Genomic DNA, 14,615 nt, shown 5'->3' with positions numbered 1-14,615 from the left:
GCACCATCACCTTGTGTCTGATGCTGCATCCCAACATGTTGATAACATACCTAGTCTGTCAGAATGCTCTCAAGCTGTATACTGGAGGCTATGCATCAGTGAATGTGATCACATTCACTAATGCAGACTCCAGTGGTCCAATAACATTTTCCATGATTGTATTGACTTTTATAAAATGTTAACATACTATATGATTTCATGAAATTGATGAAATACTACACTGACAAAAACTTGAAAGCATGCTATGGTATGACTACTATGACATTTTATGGCATAGCATTATGTTAAGTAATTTCATGGCATAAGTTATTTTCCCCTCTTGTGAAATATATGTGGCATAATTTACTATGATATATACACAGCAGACACTGGAAACAACACATTCAGAACTCCATTTTACATAGATGTTTTTTATTTTCTTAGAACAAAACAATCCTCCAACTGCGTTTCAGACATGGAGAAGAACGCAGAACTCAATACTTAGCAATTAAAATAAAAATGAAAAAAAGTGAGCTATAATAATAAAAGTTCCAAAAGACAACTCTTTTACAAAACCATGTTGTCCACTGCCACTGAACGACTTGAGCATAAAACCAACTCTTTCAAATACACTTTCTCACATGTCAGGTTACTGATTAAGCATAATACAAAAAGTAAAAAGGACAACTTAATATTGAAGACACACACGTACTGATACTCTAAACCACATGTGGGGCATAAATATCAAAAATTGTAAATGCAGTTAGCACTTGTTAGGTCTGCTTACAATACCAAATAGGAGTTTGCACTTAAGGGATTGATTTCATTGTGAAAATGTATTATTTCACAGCATTTAAAGTGTTTTTCAAAATAATCTCCAGCCATCGTGCAGTCATGGTCTGTATTAGAATATGGGAATTGTGGACCAATCTTCGTTTCACTGGCTACAACGGTGAGCTCAGTTGGCGTGCTGAACAGTGGAGAAGCACAGTTTGAGGGTGTACGGGTACGGGCCAGCTGGGAAAACAGAAAGAGAAGAGACAAATTACACAATAAAAAAATATTTTTTTCTACTGTTTATCATCTCTTTTTACACTGATCTACCTCATTCATGATTACTCATATTAAGTGTTGGTGTATTGGAACAATTTGTGACCATTCCAAAAATAAACATTTCTACAAGATCATAGAACAGTTGTGGTGTCTTACCCATACCTGCATTTTTCATCTGGTAGTGGTTCATCATGGCCAGGGCCTCCATGGCATCATTGATGGACTCCCACTCCAGCAGACCTGAAGCGCTGCGGTCACTGGGAGCTGCGCCGCCTGGTGGTGAGAGGAGTCAACATCACATTACAGAAGTGTATTTGAAGATTATTTTTGTCCACTTTAGGTTTGTTTGTCTATGTTAAGCTATTGAGAGATTCCAGAACTGTAATGTTTCTATACATTTTCAGGGAATTCAAAACTTTATATCTCAAGAGCAGAATAAAAGCAGCTTACTCTTTCCTGTGAACATTTTGACATTGACGGGGCTCTTTACACCAATCTCCTCACAAATCTGTAAAGAACATTACAGAACATATTATTAAGCACAATCTGCACAACAGCACTTCAATTTTATTTAGACAAGCAGAATGATGAAATGTTTTCCTCCTTTTGCAGGTGATGCTGCGTCAACACATTAACCCATTGAAGCCTGGAAAGCGGATACGTCGTTTTGTCGTATTTGTATAAGCTCTCAAATACTTTTTGAATTTCATTTCTATCTGCTACAGAGGCTGAAAAATCTATTATTCAGTAGAAGAGTTGACACTTTTTCCCCCAGAATTTTCAGAAATTAGAGGCTTATTTTAAAATCGCCCAGCGATTTTTCAGGCCTCAATGGGTTAACCTACATGCCACCAAACACACGTGTCATCTTTCTACAGACCTGAGAGAAAACCTCTGGCGTGACGTCTGGCTGGGCGTTGAAGAAGTGCAACACGTTGCTCGGGTGCTGGATGCGGTTTTTGGCTGCCTGTTCTGGAGAGGTGAACCGGTTGTTCCGAGAGCCGTGGAAGTCCTTGAAACTGCTGGAGCCGTCCTCCAGCTCATAACACTGACCGGGAACGATGGCTTGCTGCTTGGAGACACTGCAGGGAGAGAGAGTTTTCCTTTTTAAAAATTGTGTTTTTATAAGAAGAGACACCAGTGACCACGAGGCAGGTTCAGAGCCAGGGCTTCACACCTGAAGCCTGCATTTTCTTGGCAGCGCCCATCACTCTCTACACCAGTCACATGTTATTGCCGACATGAAATGAAATGTTGCCGTTTTGACTAAAACAACAAATCTTGGTAAAATATTTTGACAATATGGAATTGGTCAGTGTGGCTGCAAAAAGTGAATTTTGACCGTTTAGGTTTCCCAGAAAGACTAGCCATGTTTTGAGGTGAAAATTTGAAATGTTGCCTTAAAGAAAATGTTAATTAGGGACGTTTCCATCAACTGGTTTTGAGCAAAGAAACAAAGCCGTATAAATGTGAAAGAAGAGAAAAACAAAAAAGTTTTTGATCAGAGAGAAGTCTTCAGGAAACATCTAATCAGTCATGTGAGTTAAATGAGTAAAGGAGTTTCCACCTCCTGTTTAGCACATTAACTATTTGGAAAAACACACACAAAAAAAAACACTTCAAGTGAAAGTAAATGTTTAATAGGATTTTTAGTGTTTCATCAAGCTTTTCTCATGAGAATCTTCAGAAAGAACAGAGGAATTCATTGATGGAAACAATACATGTTCACAATCTATGAAAATCTGTGAATTTCTAGTTTTTAGCAAAACTAAATATGGTATCAGGCTGGTGAGCTCATTTCTTCTGGACAACAGATGTGTTTGTGGAAAGAGACAGAATGAACTCACCACACATTCAGCCTCTGTCCAAAGAGAAAGTTGTTGTTGAGGTGAGTGATGGCGCGGTCCACTGCATAGCAGTCTCCCATTTCCACCATGGCTGCCCCAGGCTTACTCTTCATGAACTTCACCTGTGGGGCGTGATAGAAGAAATGATTGACCCTTGACCTTAACAGGAATGACAAATTCATTTGTAGACATAACAGAGTTCCCATAGCTCGTCAAACATCACATTTAAAGAGTTTTTAAGCCCAATTCTGTCAAATTTAAGCACCGAATACAGCATTTGAGACATGAATCAAGGTTAAAGTGTAATTACACTATATTTTCTGCAAAATTCTTTATAAAAAAATCTTTCAAGTATTTTAAGGATCTGTGGCGAGGAAGGCACTAACTTGGGTTTAAGGTAAAAGGCTAGGGGCAACAAAAACACCAAGTCATTTTTGTTGTCAATTCCTTGATTAGCCTAAATTTTTAAAGACATTTTTAACAATCCATGCCCTGCTGAGAACTTGAGTCTATTTTTAATGCCGTTATTACGTTGGATATCAAAACCATTACTATTTTAAGTACAGCAATTCATAAAAGCAATTGCAGCTCACAGCAAAATAGAGATTTGAAACAGGGATTTGACATAATATTAATATTTTTTTTACACAAACTAGCAAAGAATTACAAACTGTCTTTACAAGAACTGGAAGTAAAACATGGTGTGTGGACAGCCTGTCCTTCCCTTCACAGCACAAACAGAAACATTGTCAGATACGTACCCGCTCTACGTTGCCATAGAGACAAAAGATATTGAAGACACGGTCGGCGTTCATCTTGACAGGGTCCAACCCGTACAACATGACAACTGGAGACTCAGCGTGGCCGCCATACTCTCCAGGAGGAGGGGGAGGAGGCCCATAGCCCGGCCCGTAGCTCCGCCCTCCACGCCCTCTCATTGGCATACCCATGCGGCGACCCTCAAAGGGAGGGGATCCATAGTTCTCGTCATAGCCGTGATAACCACCACCTGAAGAATGAGGCGAGCACAGGAGGGAAAATAAACTACCAGTTCAAAAGGTAAGGCCGTGACTGCTTCTAGAGAAATATGGTCCCAATATCATAAATACGGAGAGTCACCGTTAAAAATGACAATGCAGCATCACTTAAATGATGCAAACTATCCCTTTAACTGACAACCTCTGCAGGTCACCAACCAGGCTCTGCAAAATTATTAAAGCACTGTAGGGAAGACCCTTTTCTAGATTAACTCAATACATCAGGTTTAACCTCCTGAGACCCAAGCTTTCGTTTGGTATGTATTGTTAGTTTCTCCTAGATATTTTGGATTTGTAGGACCTGATAAGTACAAAAACTAAGCGTTGTCTTTGAACAGGAAGTCGTTTTTGAAAAAAAGGTTAATTTTACTATATAACACAATTAATTCACCATTGTATAAAACTTTTTATTTCCTTACATTTACACCCTCTCTTTGGAAGAACGATAGTAAAAGTCTATTCATCCTCAATATCAAACTACAAACATTATTCAGCACAAGTAAGCAAGTTTTAAGCATAAAATCTGATCAGTTTTTGTACCTGGTCCACGTTTGTCTTTTGATTGACTTTACCAAGATGCAACCATCTGATTTGTACACTGATTGATGTATTGTGCTTTTTCTAGAGTATGTACTACTGAGGACAACATGTTAGAGTTAAGCAGAATTAAGTATAAGGTCCAGAAAACCTAAAATGAAATGTCCACATGTGAGGACGCAGGGTCACAGGAGGTTAATAAGCCCCATTATCTACAAATGGAAATAAACACCATTGTTCTTTTTCAACTTGGAGTATAGAGGAGTATTCAGTATACACATACTCTGGTTTCTCAGGGGATTCAGTGCCTTACCGTACTCTGGAGGGTGGTCACCCAGCAGGGCAGGCTGTCTCTGGCGCTTGTTGGGGTTTGCATTGACATCATCTATAAAAGAGGAGGAAGACAAGATAAGAGGAGAAAAGAAATGACATAAACTCAGGCATCCCACTGTCATGGAGAGATTACAGCCAGACTTGTATTGATATTGTCTTATAAATGACTGGAAACAACATTTTGACACCAAAATTTGGTGTGGCTCTATGCCCACCATAAAGAAGATTCATTTGTCTTGCTTGGATTTATCAAGGACTAAAATCATAGTAGTCCTTAAGACACATGCTTGCATTTTAAGATCAAGTCATCTTTCTCGTAAAGAGCCACAGAATACAAACGTATAACCTCTCTTCACATTACATTCCAGACAGGGATCTGGGATTTTCTAAAAACTGACTTGGTGTCTTATCATTAGTTGAGGGGAATGGGAAGGAATGCATGGGGAACTAAGAGATGGCAAGACTGATTCTATGGAAATAACCCTAATATGCTGCACAATCTATGGTTTCAACATCAACACAAATGTGCAAAAAAGTACCATCACAGGATGAGAGATGAAAAATCAGGCAAAATTAGCTTGATACAATGGGCAAGTTCACATGGAACTCATTTCCTATGACTAATGCTTCCAAGTACAAAATACTTGGAAGAACTGAATGAACCTTCAGTCAGACAGGACGCTGATTGGTCTGAACATGGGTCATGTGGACTAAAACATCACTTTAAGCCTGACTAGATGTGTTTTTACACTCTTCACAGGAGGGGATTTAACTTGGCAGATCATGAGAACACCTCAGTTTTGGGCACAATTACTCTTGTTTCCACCAGCTGCTGGTCAGATTAGGAAGACTACGGGTAAAGGTGGCTTGCAGCTCCTAACTTAACTTTAAAATCTGCTAAATTTTCCTCCGAGTGAGCATGCCACTGGACAGTTTATCATGCAACCCTAGACCCTAAGCCACAATGGAAAACATCTAGCATTAAAGTGAAACAGAGGAAATGGCAAACATAAGGTGGATGCTGATGAGTTAGGTGGAATAAATGGTAAGGATATCAAACAAAAGTCACTCAGAATAAGTATCAGAAATGGCTTAATTTAAAAATAGTTTTATAAAAAAACGTTTGTACGCTCACACATACCTGCATTGCTCCCATTGCCATCTGCATCACCATCTGTACGGGTACACAAGAGTCACAGACAATCAGAATGGAAGTCAGGTTATTAAAAAAAAGTTTAATAGAATTTCTGGGCAAATGTGAAATTACCCCAGTTAAAATGTCTGGAGAGTGATTAAACCACTCATGACAAAGCTGTCTGTATTTGATTATAGCAAATTGGTTATGAAATGCGGATTGCTGGGAACCTCTGCAGGTCACCATCCAGGCTCTCACAAATTATAAAAGCAATTGGCAAGGGTGTTTTCACACCAATGGTTTGTTTGTTCTTGTCTAAATCAGTTGAGTTTGTAATCTTGGAGCATTTTCCCCTTTGTGTTCCTTTGGTTTCCTTTCACACAGAAAAACCATCAGAATGAACAAAAAAGCATCATTAAAAAACATGCTAGAGTGTTCACTCTGCTACTGTAAATACAGGGAGAAGGTCCTGTGTTCTGGACTGGTGTATTTGTCTGTGAAAGAAAATAATTATCTGGCTTACTGCAATGCAAGCTGCTACCATTTGTGCTTGGCTGCAACCCAAAATGCAAAGCAGCACACCTGGCTACAGGAGCGTTAAGCTCAAATTTAGCCAAATATAACTTGTAGTAAGGTCAGATAACTTTCCCACCACAGACTGGAAACTGGACCAAAACCATCTCCTTAAAAGTTGTTGGTGCAACCCAAAAGAATCGCACCAAGGGGGAAAACAATTCAGAGTCAGGTTTAATGGAAACTAAAAAGCACAGGTGTGAAAACACCTCAAATTAAAAGCAGCTTGTTAATATTGGACACCAGCAGCCACTGTGGCTGGTGGGTGAAAAGCTTTTGTCACTTTGTAATTAACGGGTATGGTCATGGGGCAAGCACATCCTACATAAATTAATGAAGTTCACACCCTTTCTCTAGATTAAAAACAGGATTTAATTCCCAAAAAGTCCAGGGAACCATGTATAGATGAGATTCCTGAGACAAGACATAGTAAAGAGACATACAGTAAGTGAGTGGCGTTAGAAAGGCAGGCTCTGACAGAACCCCAACCAACACCCTCTCCAAGAAAGAGAAAGATTAGGCCTGTATGAGGGGAAACATGGAGTCAGTCTTGTGTGGCGATGTTGGGTGCTGGACTTTGGCGTCATGTGGTGCTGTGCAGTTATGTTCCCTGAGGAGGGTCTCGATTTACTTACTGCATGCTTACAAACAGTAGGGAGGAAGATATTTGCTGCAGTAGTTCCAACACTCCACTCAATTCATTTCATCCCATACTCCTATCCATTTCATCTTTTGGGGAAACAACTCTCCACCTCAGGATCGATTCCTGGTTTTATTAAGTCGAAACGCCCATTGGTGGGTTGGTTGGCCGTTTGGTTGGCGTTTCCATCCTGTTTGTTCCTTTTTGGAATAGTCCGCTTAGCGCCCACTGGTAGGCCTTGAGTCTGCCATAGAGCACATTTCAGTTGGGAAGCTGGCTCCTCTTAGCCGCAAATTGCCAAACCTGCATCACATGGAAGGTGTTACACAGCTTCTAGAGACTTTTAAAATATCAAGAAAAAAAACTGCACTCAAAAAAAGGGATAGCTAAACAGGGATGCATGTAGTAAGAAAATTATAGGGAGGAAAGGTGAAGAGATGAGGAGAAAGAGCAAGAGAGAAAGGCTGAACTCCATTTGGGAGGAAACACATAAAACCAAAAATGGGCCTGAGTGTGCTTGATGGTGTTGTCAGCAGTGTCTTGTCTTCATCAGTTGTCTTGTGTTGACTCCAATGTGGCTGGCTACAGCTTGATTCGGGGGTGTGAGTCATCTATCGGATCAGTTGGTACGGCGTCAGCCAGTGTGTTGCTTGAATGTTTTGTTTTCGTGTCACCAAGCGTGACAAGCAACACAGCCCAAAACAGTACAGGAAGGGCCGAGGCTTTTACAAATGTGATCTCAGGCGACTGGTTAGTATCAGTGTGCATCAGCTGTTGTACTGAGATGTCACTACCTTCTGTTTGGGTGGATGTTGTGTCTTCTCTTTTGTCAGTCTCCGTTTGGTGTAGACAGTAGGGGGGGGGTTGTAGATGCAAGCTTTGGCCTGCTTCAATGTGTCAATCGCTTGTGTCTCAAAATGGGTAAGAAAGGAAGAAGGGCCCAAGTGTAGCTCAGTGCCCAGAACTTCCCACCCTTTAGACGTGTGCGTTCTTCGTGGCTCGGAGATGAGGAGTGTGGTATAATCAGTCCTACATCCTCGTGTTGAATGGGTGGTGTCTTGTAGTTTATCCCCTTGTATCTCAGGGGACATTTGGCCCTCTGTATGATAGTGGTTGTGTCGTCACTGAAGAAGTGGATACTTGAGATGGTGGTTGCAGAATGGTGATGTTGTCAGCATGTATCTGCCTCTCCCTCCTGTGCATGTTTTTTGGACTTGCTGAGATCACCAATTAATCAGGAGATAAGCGTTACATGAGGTTGCAGATGGCCCGTTTACTAGGGCTGCCACTTTTTCATCCAAAAATTTGAACATTCATTTAAATGCAGTTAATATTCGAAAGCAGTCTACAAACGCAACAGACCATTATGTTGTGACCATGTTGTATCTTGTGACCAGAAGAGGGCTCTCTAAACCTTCACTATTGGTTGCCCTGCTTTTTGCTACAAAAATGGACAGCCCAAGGTTCTGTACCATAGAGTTTGGTCGTTGTCCGGTTTGGTTAGTTATGACGTCCAGCATCACAGCACTAAATCCAACTTGTATTTGCAGTGTTTTGCAGAGAAACTAGACAGACGTTTATTTACGGAAGTCTACATATATATCTGGCAAAACAATGGTATTTTTTAATCTGTGGTTGATTAACTCCCATTGCACGGTTTGGTATACCAATCAGTGTTTGGCTTAATATCAGGCAGTCTTTAATCTTTACATCGATCCAACTCTACAACGGAGGGCATTCGAATTAATTAGAACGAATTGAGTTTCATTTCAAATTAGTTCAAAATTATTTTTTAGGGAAAAAAAGTGACAGCCCTACTGTTTACTGATGCTGGTCTTTGCCTCAGTTTTCACTTCTCAGACAAATCACTCCTCAAAATAAGGCCGTCTGAGTTCGACCAGCTGGTCTTTTGTCTGGACCACTTTCTGTCTTACATCAAACTTGTTTTGGCTGCACTGAGTGGGACTCCAAACATTAGTACTAGACTTCAGTATATTGAAGTTTGGGTTAAAAAACAACTGAGTGGAAGAATTTAGGTAGAAGTTAGATGACGGTGGAAAACACCAGAGTCAGTCTTGGTAACAGGAAAATTTGTTTCCAGTGATTGCTTTAAAAGTTGAAAAACATGTCACCTGAATTGCTTTTCTGTTTACTTAGTTTATGCAAAAATGTCTAGGTGTGGTAAAGAAGGCAGGAAAAACAAATGCAAAGAAAACTTTGCGTGTGACAGGGTTGTGTCTTCATGGCTGAAATATGAAAACAGGATTCTTCGAGATAACATCCCTTCACTCAACATTTTATCACACAACAGGACTTTGTCTTCTGTCTTGTGACTGTTGCAACAGACAGAAAACAACACAGGAATATTCTGAAAGAGTATCACAAACCCAATTTCAGTCTCAATTATTATTTGCAGAGAATGAATATATTTGCCACTTTCCCACTACTTTTGCTACAACTAGTTAACTTTTTTAGAATATTCGTTTGTTTCCCTTTGAAGGCATGTATATTAATAATCACTAAATTACTCAATTATTTTGACTTTATTAGTAAAGTTTAACCTCTGATGAAGGTGCTCCATATACGGCTTGTGTTCAGTAGCTGTTGTTTTTTTATCTACCTGTACTTTTATCTGACTACTGAATGTATAGTCACTGTATCATTACGAGCAGGAGACAATTAACTTCCCCAGTAATTAAATCTAGCTATGCACTACCATAAACTGCAGATGTCACTACAAAGTATAGTACCCATCACACCGAGACCTGGATAAAAATAAAATAAAAAGATAAACCAGAACGACATGCCACTAAATGTTTCTTGCAAGAAATTTCATTTTCTGTCCACAAATGTGTTCCTGCCATTTCCACCACACTGCAGAGCTCTTTAACATTTTAGCTGGAATTGTGGATTTTCATTTTAGATGTCATTTGAAATGATTGGTGCCCACTAATTTTCAACGGAGAATGTTTTTACAGATGGGTTGATTAGTCACATCGTGGCCCTGATTTCCCCAAAAGTTTCACCCTGCAAATGACCCCTGACCAACAGTGTGTATTGAGAAGTGTTAAGAGTAAGACCCAAGGGTGTTGCTGAAACTCCCCACAGTGGCAGGAAGGATGCTTAGCAATATCAGACTTCTTAGATACAAAGTGTGTGTGGCACTAGACAAGTGCTTGACACGTGTTAAGGTTTTACCTGGGCCTCCCAGATTGGGGTTTGTGTAGTCCCAGGTGTCTTGGTCATTCTTGAACACATTCAGGCGAGTGGGCTGAGGAATACAAGCATAGTCCAGGTGAATATACAGTAGGCTTGGGTTTTTCTAACATTACTTCAGATGGTATCCATATCCAGGGAATAGATTACCAATTTAAAAACATTTTTGCATGAAAATACAGTGTTTAAAACAAGCTGTTATAATTTAACCTACGTAAAACATTATACGACACAAGGCATTATATCAAATCACAAAGGCAACATCCCTAGCAGGACTATTGGTAAACATTTTATATTGTGCTGGTGTTCATGTTGTTCTTTGCCTTCCACACCCATTTAGTATAAACACTGTGCTTTGTACCTTGGCGTACTCGATCTTCAGCGTGCAGCAGCCAGAGTAGATGTCTGCTCCGTTGAGTGATGCCTTGGCTCTCTGTGCACTTTGCACTGAGTCAAATGTAATGAACGTGTTAAGGACAAAACAGTGAAGTACGAGATTATCATCATGACAAGAACGCTACTGCAGTATGTAGCAAGCATGCCCCTGATGACTGACATAGACCATTAACTGTGACGACCAGGGTTTAATCATTTAGATCAGAGAAATAAACCTACAAGTTTTAAAACAGGTTTGTTACATGCAGCAGTAAGCAGGTGTGTTTCAAACTGACCGCACAAGTTCCTTTCATTAAACTAAACCAACCACTATTATGCTCAGGCGTGTTACAACTTGCAAAAAAAAAATCTGGCAGTCCATGTTGTAGCAAAACTGGTAGTCAAACATTAGATTGTGTGCCCATATTAGATAGCAGCAATGGAAAAGGATATTCAACCATCGCCTGGACTCCGTTCTTCCTGAAGATGACAATTCTCTGCACAGGCCCACAGTTGTTGCAGATAGTGTAGAGGACATCCTGCAAAAACGTACCATGTTAAAAAGATATACAAACAACACAGGAAACTGTTAAAAACTAAGTGAGCGCAACATAGAAGCACAAGTACATCTGATCTCTGCTTAACATAGACTTTAGGTATGAAGAAGGTGTTTAAATTTAGTTTGCCGTGAATACTAGAAGTACAGTCTTGAATCTTTATGCATCACACAATTGATCTCAGGATTTAGTTGTCATCTTGGACTCTAGGCTTACCATTTACTGCTATCTTATTGAGCAAATAATCAGGTGATTAATCAATCATCTAAACAAACAGTTGTGCACTGTAATCTCATTATAGAAGACTTCTATCTGATACTGCTGGATCTAGTCAATTCTATAAGTTTACACATTATATTGTGGACTTTCCAGTCCTTGTGCAAATAAGATGAAGTTCCACAGCTCTAGTAAAGAGCCATAGAGTTGTTCAAATATTTGCACTTACTGTGGTGATAGGATAAATAGGGTTCATGATGGTGAGCAGAAGAACATTGTTAACACTTCGGGAGTCATCGGAGTCTCCTGGCCTGGAGATCTTCTGGCTGGTGGAGTAGTTGATAAAGGCTGGGTGGCCCGCGATGTAAACTTGGTTGTCTGCAGCATAGGTTACGGCTGTGGAGGATCCGTTCATGTCTTCGTACTCCACCAGTGCCTGTCGCTTTTTGGGCATCACCACCACATAGCTGACAGCAAAAAAAAAGAGGTTTAATGAAAACGCAATTGGGGGGCATCTACAGGCAGTTATTGTCAAGATTTTACTTGAAACTTCATATCTTGCAGGTAAATAGGCTGTAATTAAAGGACAATAAATAAAACCACGATGAACCAGACACTAGGCTGTGTTAAAAGTCAACATATTTTTCACAAAAGCTGTTCTCTTCCTTTACCTGATTGCCCCAAATTCTTGCAAGGCCTCCACAAGGTCAGCCTCTGTAACACCATCCACCAAGCCCCGGACGTGCACCACCACAGATGGAAGGGTCTTGTGTGGATCTTCATACCCCTATGATTGAGAAAACATAAAATTAGCTTTTACATTTTACACATGCAACAATATTTTCACATCTTTAGCATTGCTTGTGATTAAAAGCCTTTGTCATATGAACAATTACACTGACAGTAAATTACAAAACGTGAACATGCAGGTAAAAAATATTGACATAATATAGTGCAGAAAAGGACTAAAATTACATTTAGTCCTGCATGCGAGCACAAATTTGTGGTACGTGTACTTGAATATTTACACTCTGTAATTATTTACTCCTACTCGGTCCTACGGTACATTTTAAATACTGTATTTTTACTTCACTGCATTTGTGTGACAGCAATAGAAAACTTAATTATTAACAATTTATCACATATTGTGTACAGTTAAAACATGCATTTCCAAATGTTGCGAGTTTTTAATGTTTCCGATAGGCCCGAGGATTCAATGTTTTCCTGAGCAGTAGTAGTTTATAATAAGCACAGTCAAAAAAGAAATCTTTAGCAATTGAATACAAGAAACACCTTTAGGCAGCAGTAATAGTAATCCCAAAACAACACATTGTAATAACACACTAACATAAAACTTTTACTGCAAAATTAACAAATGAACTTTTGATATATACGGTACAAACTTTGGTAATAATACTAATGTTTTGAATGAAAAACATTTACTTGTAGTGGAGCATTTTCAGTGTGAAAACTGAACTAAAGGTTTCCGCGGTCTTTGAATGGTTGCGACTCATCCTTATCAGTTTTAAGACACAGATAAACTATAGAAATAGCTTATTCTTTGTCCTTCATTTGCCGGAAATCATCATAATAATTAACCTCAGGTTGCTGGGGGAAGGGATAATTAAATGACAATGCATTGTTTTAATGTTAATGGTAACCCCACTCTTAACCCTATAAAGCCTGAACCATTAAATAATTGCCAGAAAATTCTTCTTTTTTTTTTAAACTGGAGTGTTTATTGAACCTGCTGACAGATAATTAAAAAAAAAATCCAAAAACAATAGGGATATATGATTCTAATTTGTATCATATTTGATACATCAGTTCTTTTTGTGCAATTTGTTGCTCACAGTTTGTTTTTCTTGAACTAACAAAAACATATAAAACCCAACATTTTTAACCTTTTAAGGCTTTACTTTCTTTTAACATTTTCCTCAAACATGCAAAATATTTTTTTCCATATAACAACATCATACATCTGCTGATATGAAGTTTTCACGCAGCAATGACTGATCCACCAGTGGAACCTGCATATAAATTTTGCTATATCTTGTATTTTTGTGCAATTTGTTGCTCTTTTTTTTTTCTTCAACACATGTATACATCAGGTTTTTCAGGAAAAAAATATCACACTGATGATGTATAGGTCTCAAAAACTTGTGTATCAAATATGATACACTTGGCTTTATAGGGTTAAGAATCATGGGGTTGATTAAACCTGCATGTACTAAAGGCATTATCTAAAAATGTTTCCCCAGATGAGCTAGCGGTTGCTCTGATGCCTCCCAGTCCGGCTCCAGTGCGTTAGCATCCGGTTAGCACATTGCTAACCGATACCGGCACGAGAACAAAGCGGAGCTGAGGCGAGGCCCGGCCGGGGGAACCCGCCCTCAAACGCGCCCATTCAAACAGTACAGCACGGGTATTTGTACAGTTTATACGTCTGGGACACCTCCAGGAAACATGATGTAGATAAATAAGCGGACAAAAGTCTAATTATGCCCCATAACCATCCACACAACCGTAGATTTACTGACCTGTGACGCGTCGTGACACCCCCCTCCCCCTCCCCCTCCCACAGCGCTGAATGAACCGAATTCAACCACCGACACGGTAACAAAGCCGTGGCTGCTGGTTATATAAACTGAGCTAATCTTCTACTGCAGCGTGCACAAAGAAAACTCACCGTGGCCATTCCGTCGGTTTTCTGTCGTTTCGTTGCCCTGCCGTCTTCGCTGTAGTAACGGTTCGCTGCAGCAGCCATGTTGTCCCGGTTAAAAAGGATGGTGGTTGTGACGATGAACTGAAATGGACGGAAAAGTCAAGAAAAACGAAGCTCGTGTATCAACGCCCAGTAGAGCGGAACTGCGGGCTGTGATTGGCTCAGGCAGCTGTCAATCTATCTTTGACTTGAGTAGCAGCCAATAGGGAAGCAGGAAGCGTCAACAGGTTTAAACCTGTTAAGAAAATACGATAACGTTAAATTATCGCATCATTTCAGGTTTACTCTGTATTTTTGCTTTATTAATTTACGTACAATGATTTGGATTTTAGTTTTTGTTGGCATATTAGCCATATGTATTTATATATATTTTTTAAATAAATTTTTCTTTA

The 14,615-nt window shown here is 39.6% G+C and overlaps 1 protein-coding gene across 2 annotated transcripts; it reads right to left on the bottom strand.

Annotated features, from left to right (window-relative positions):
- Nucleotides 1–394: 394 nt before the first annotated feature.
- Nucleotides 395–14,329, bottom strand: LOC131969496 (heterogeneous nuclear ribonucleoprotein L-like). 2 transcript variants are annotated; one of them, XM_059330515.1, is made up of 14 exons: nt 14,188–14,329; nt 12,170–12,285; nt 11,728–11,965; nt 11,179–11,264; nt 10,712–10,808; nt 10,333–10,405; nt 5,928–5,960; nt 4,767–4,838; nt 3,641–3,888; nt 2,880–3,001; nt 1,913–2,114; nt 1,483–1,540; nt 1,189–1,305; nt 395–996 (listed from the first exon to the last, which is right to left on the bottom strand). In XM_059330515.1, exons 1-14 carry the CDS (start codon nt 14,263–14,265, stop codon nt 938–940), a joined length of 1,599 nt encoding a protein of 532 aa, XP_059186498.1. In that variant the 5' UTR covers nt 14,266–14,329; the 3' UTR covers nt 395–937. The 2 variants fall into 2 exon arrangements, with proteins under 2 accessions (XP_059186498.1, XP_059186499.1); XM_059330516.1 differs by having other exon boundaries at nt 1,195–1,305; nt 14,188–14,328.
- Nucleotides 14,330–14,615: the final 286 nt, after the last annotated feature.

Source organism: Centropristis striata, chromosome 4, assembly GCF_030273125.1.
Source record: "Centropristis striata isolate RG_2023a ecotype Rhode Island chromosome 4, C.striata_1.0, whole genome shotgun sequence".
Taxonomy (NCBI): Eukaryota; Metazoa; Chordata; class Actinopteri; order Perciformes; family Serranidae; genus Centropristis; species Centropristis striata.
The sequence above is the reverse complement of the archived record's forward strand: the minus strand, read 5'-3'. Positions and strand labels throughout refer to the sequence as shown.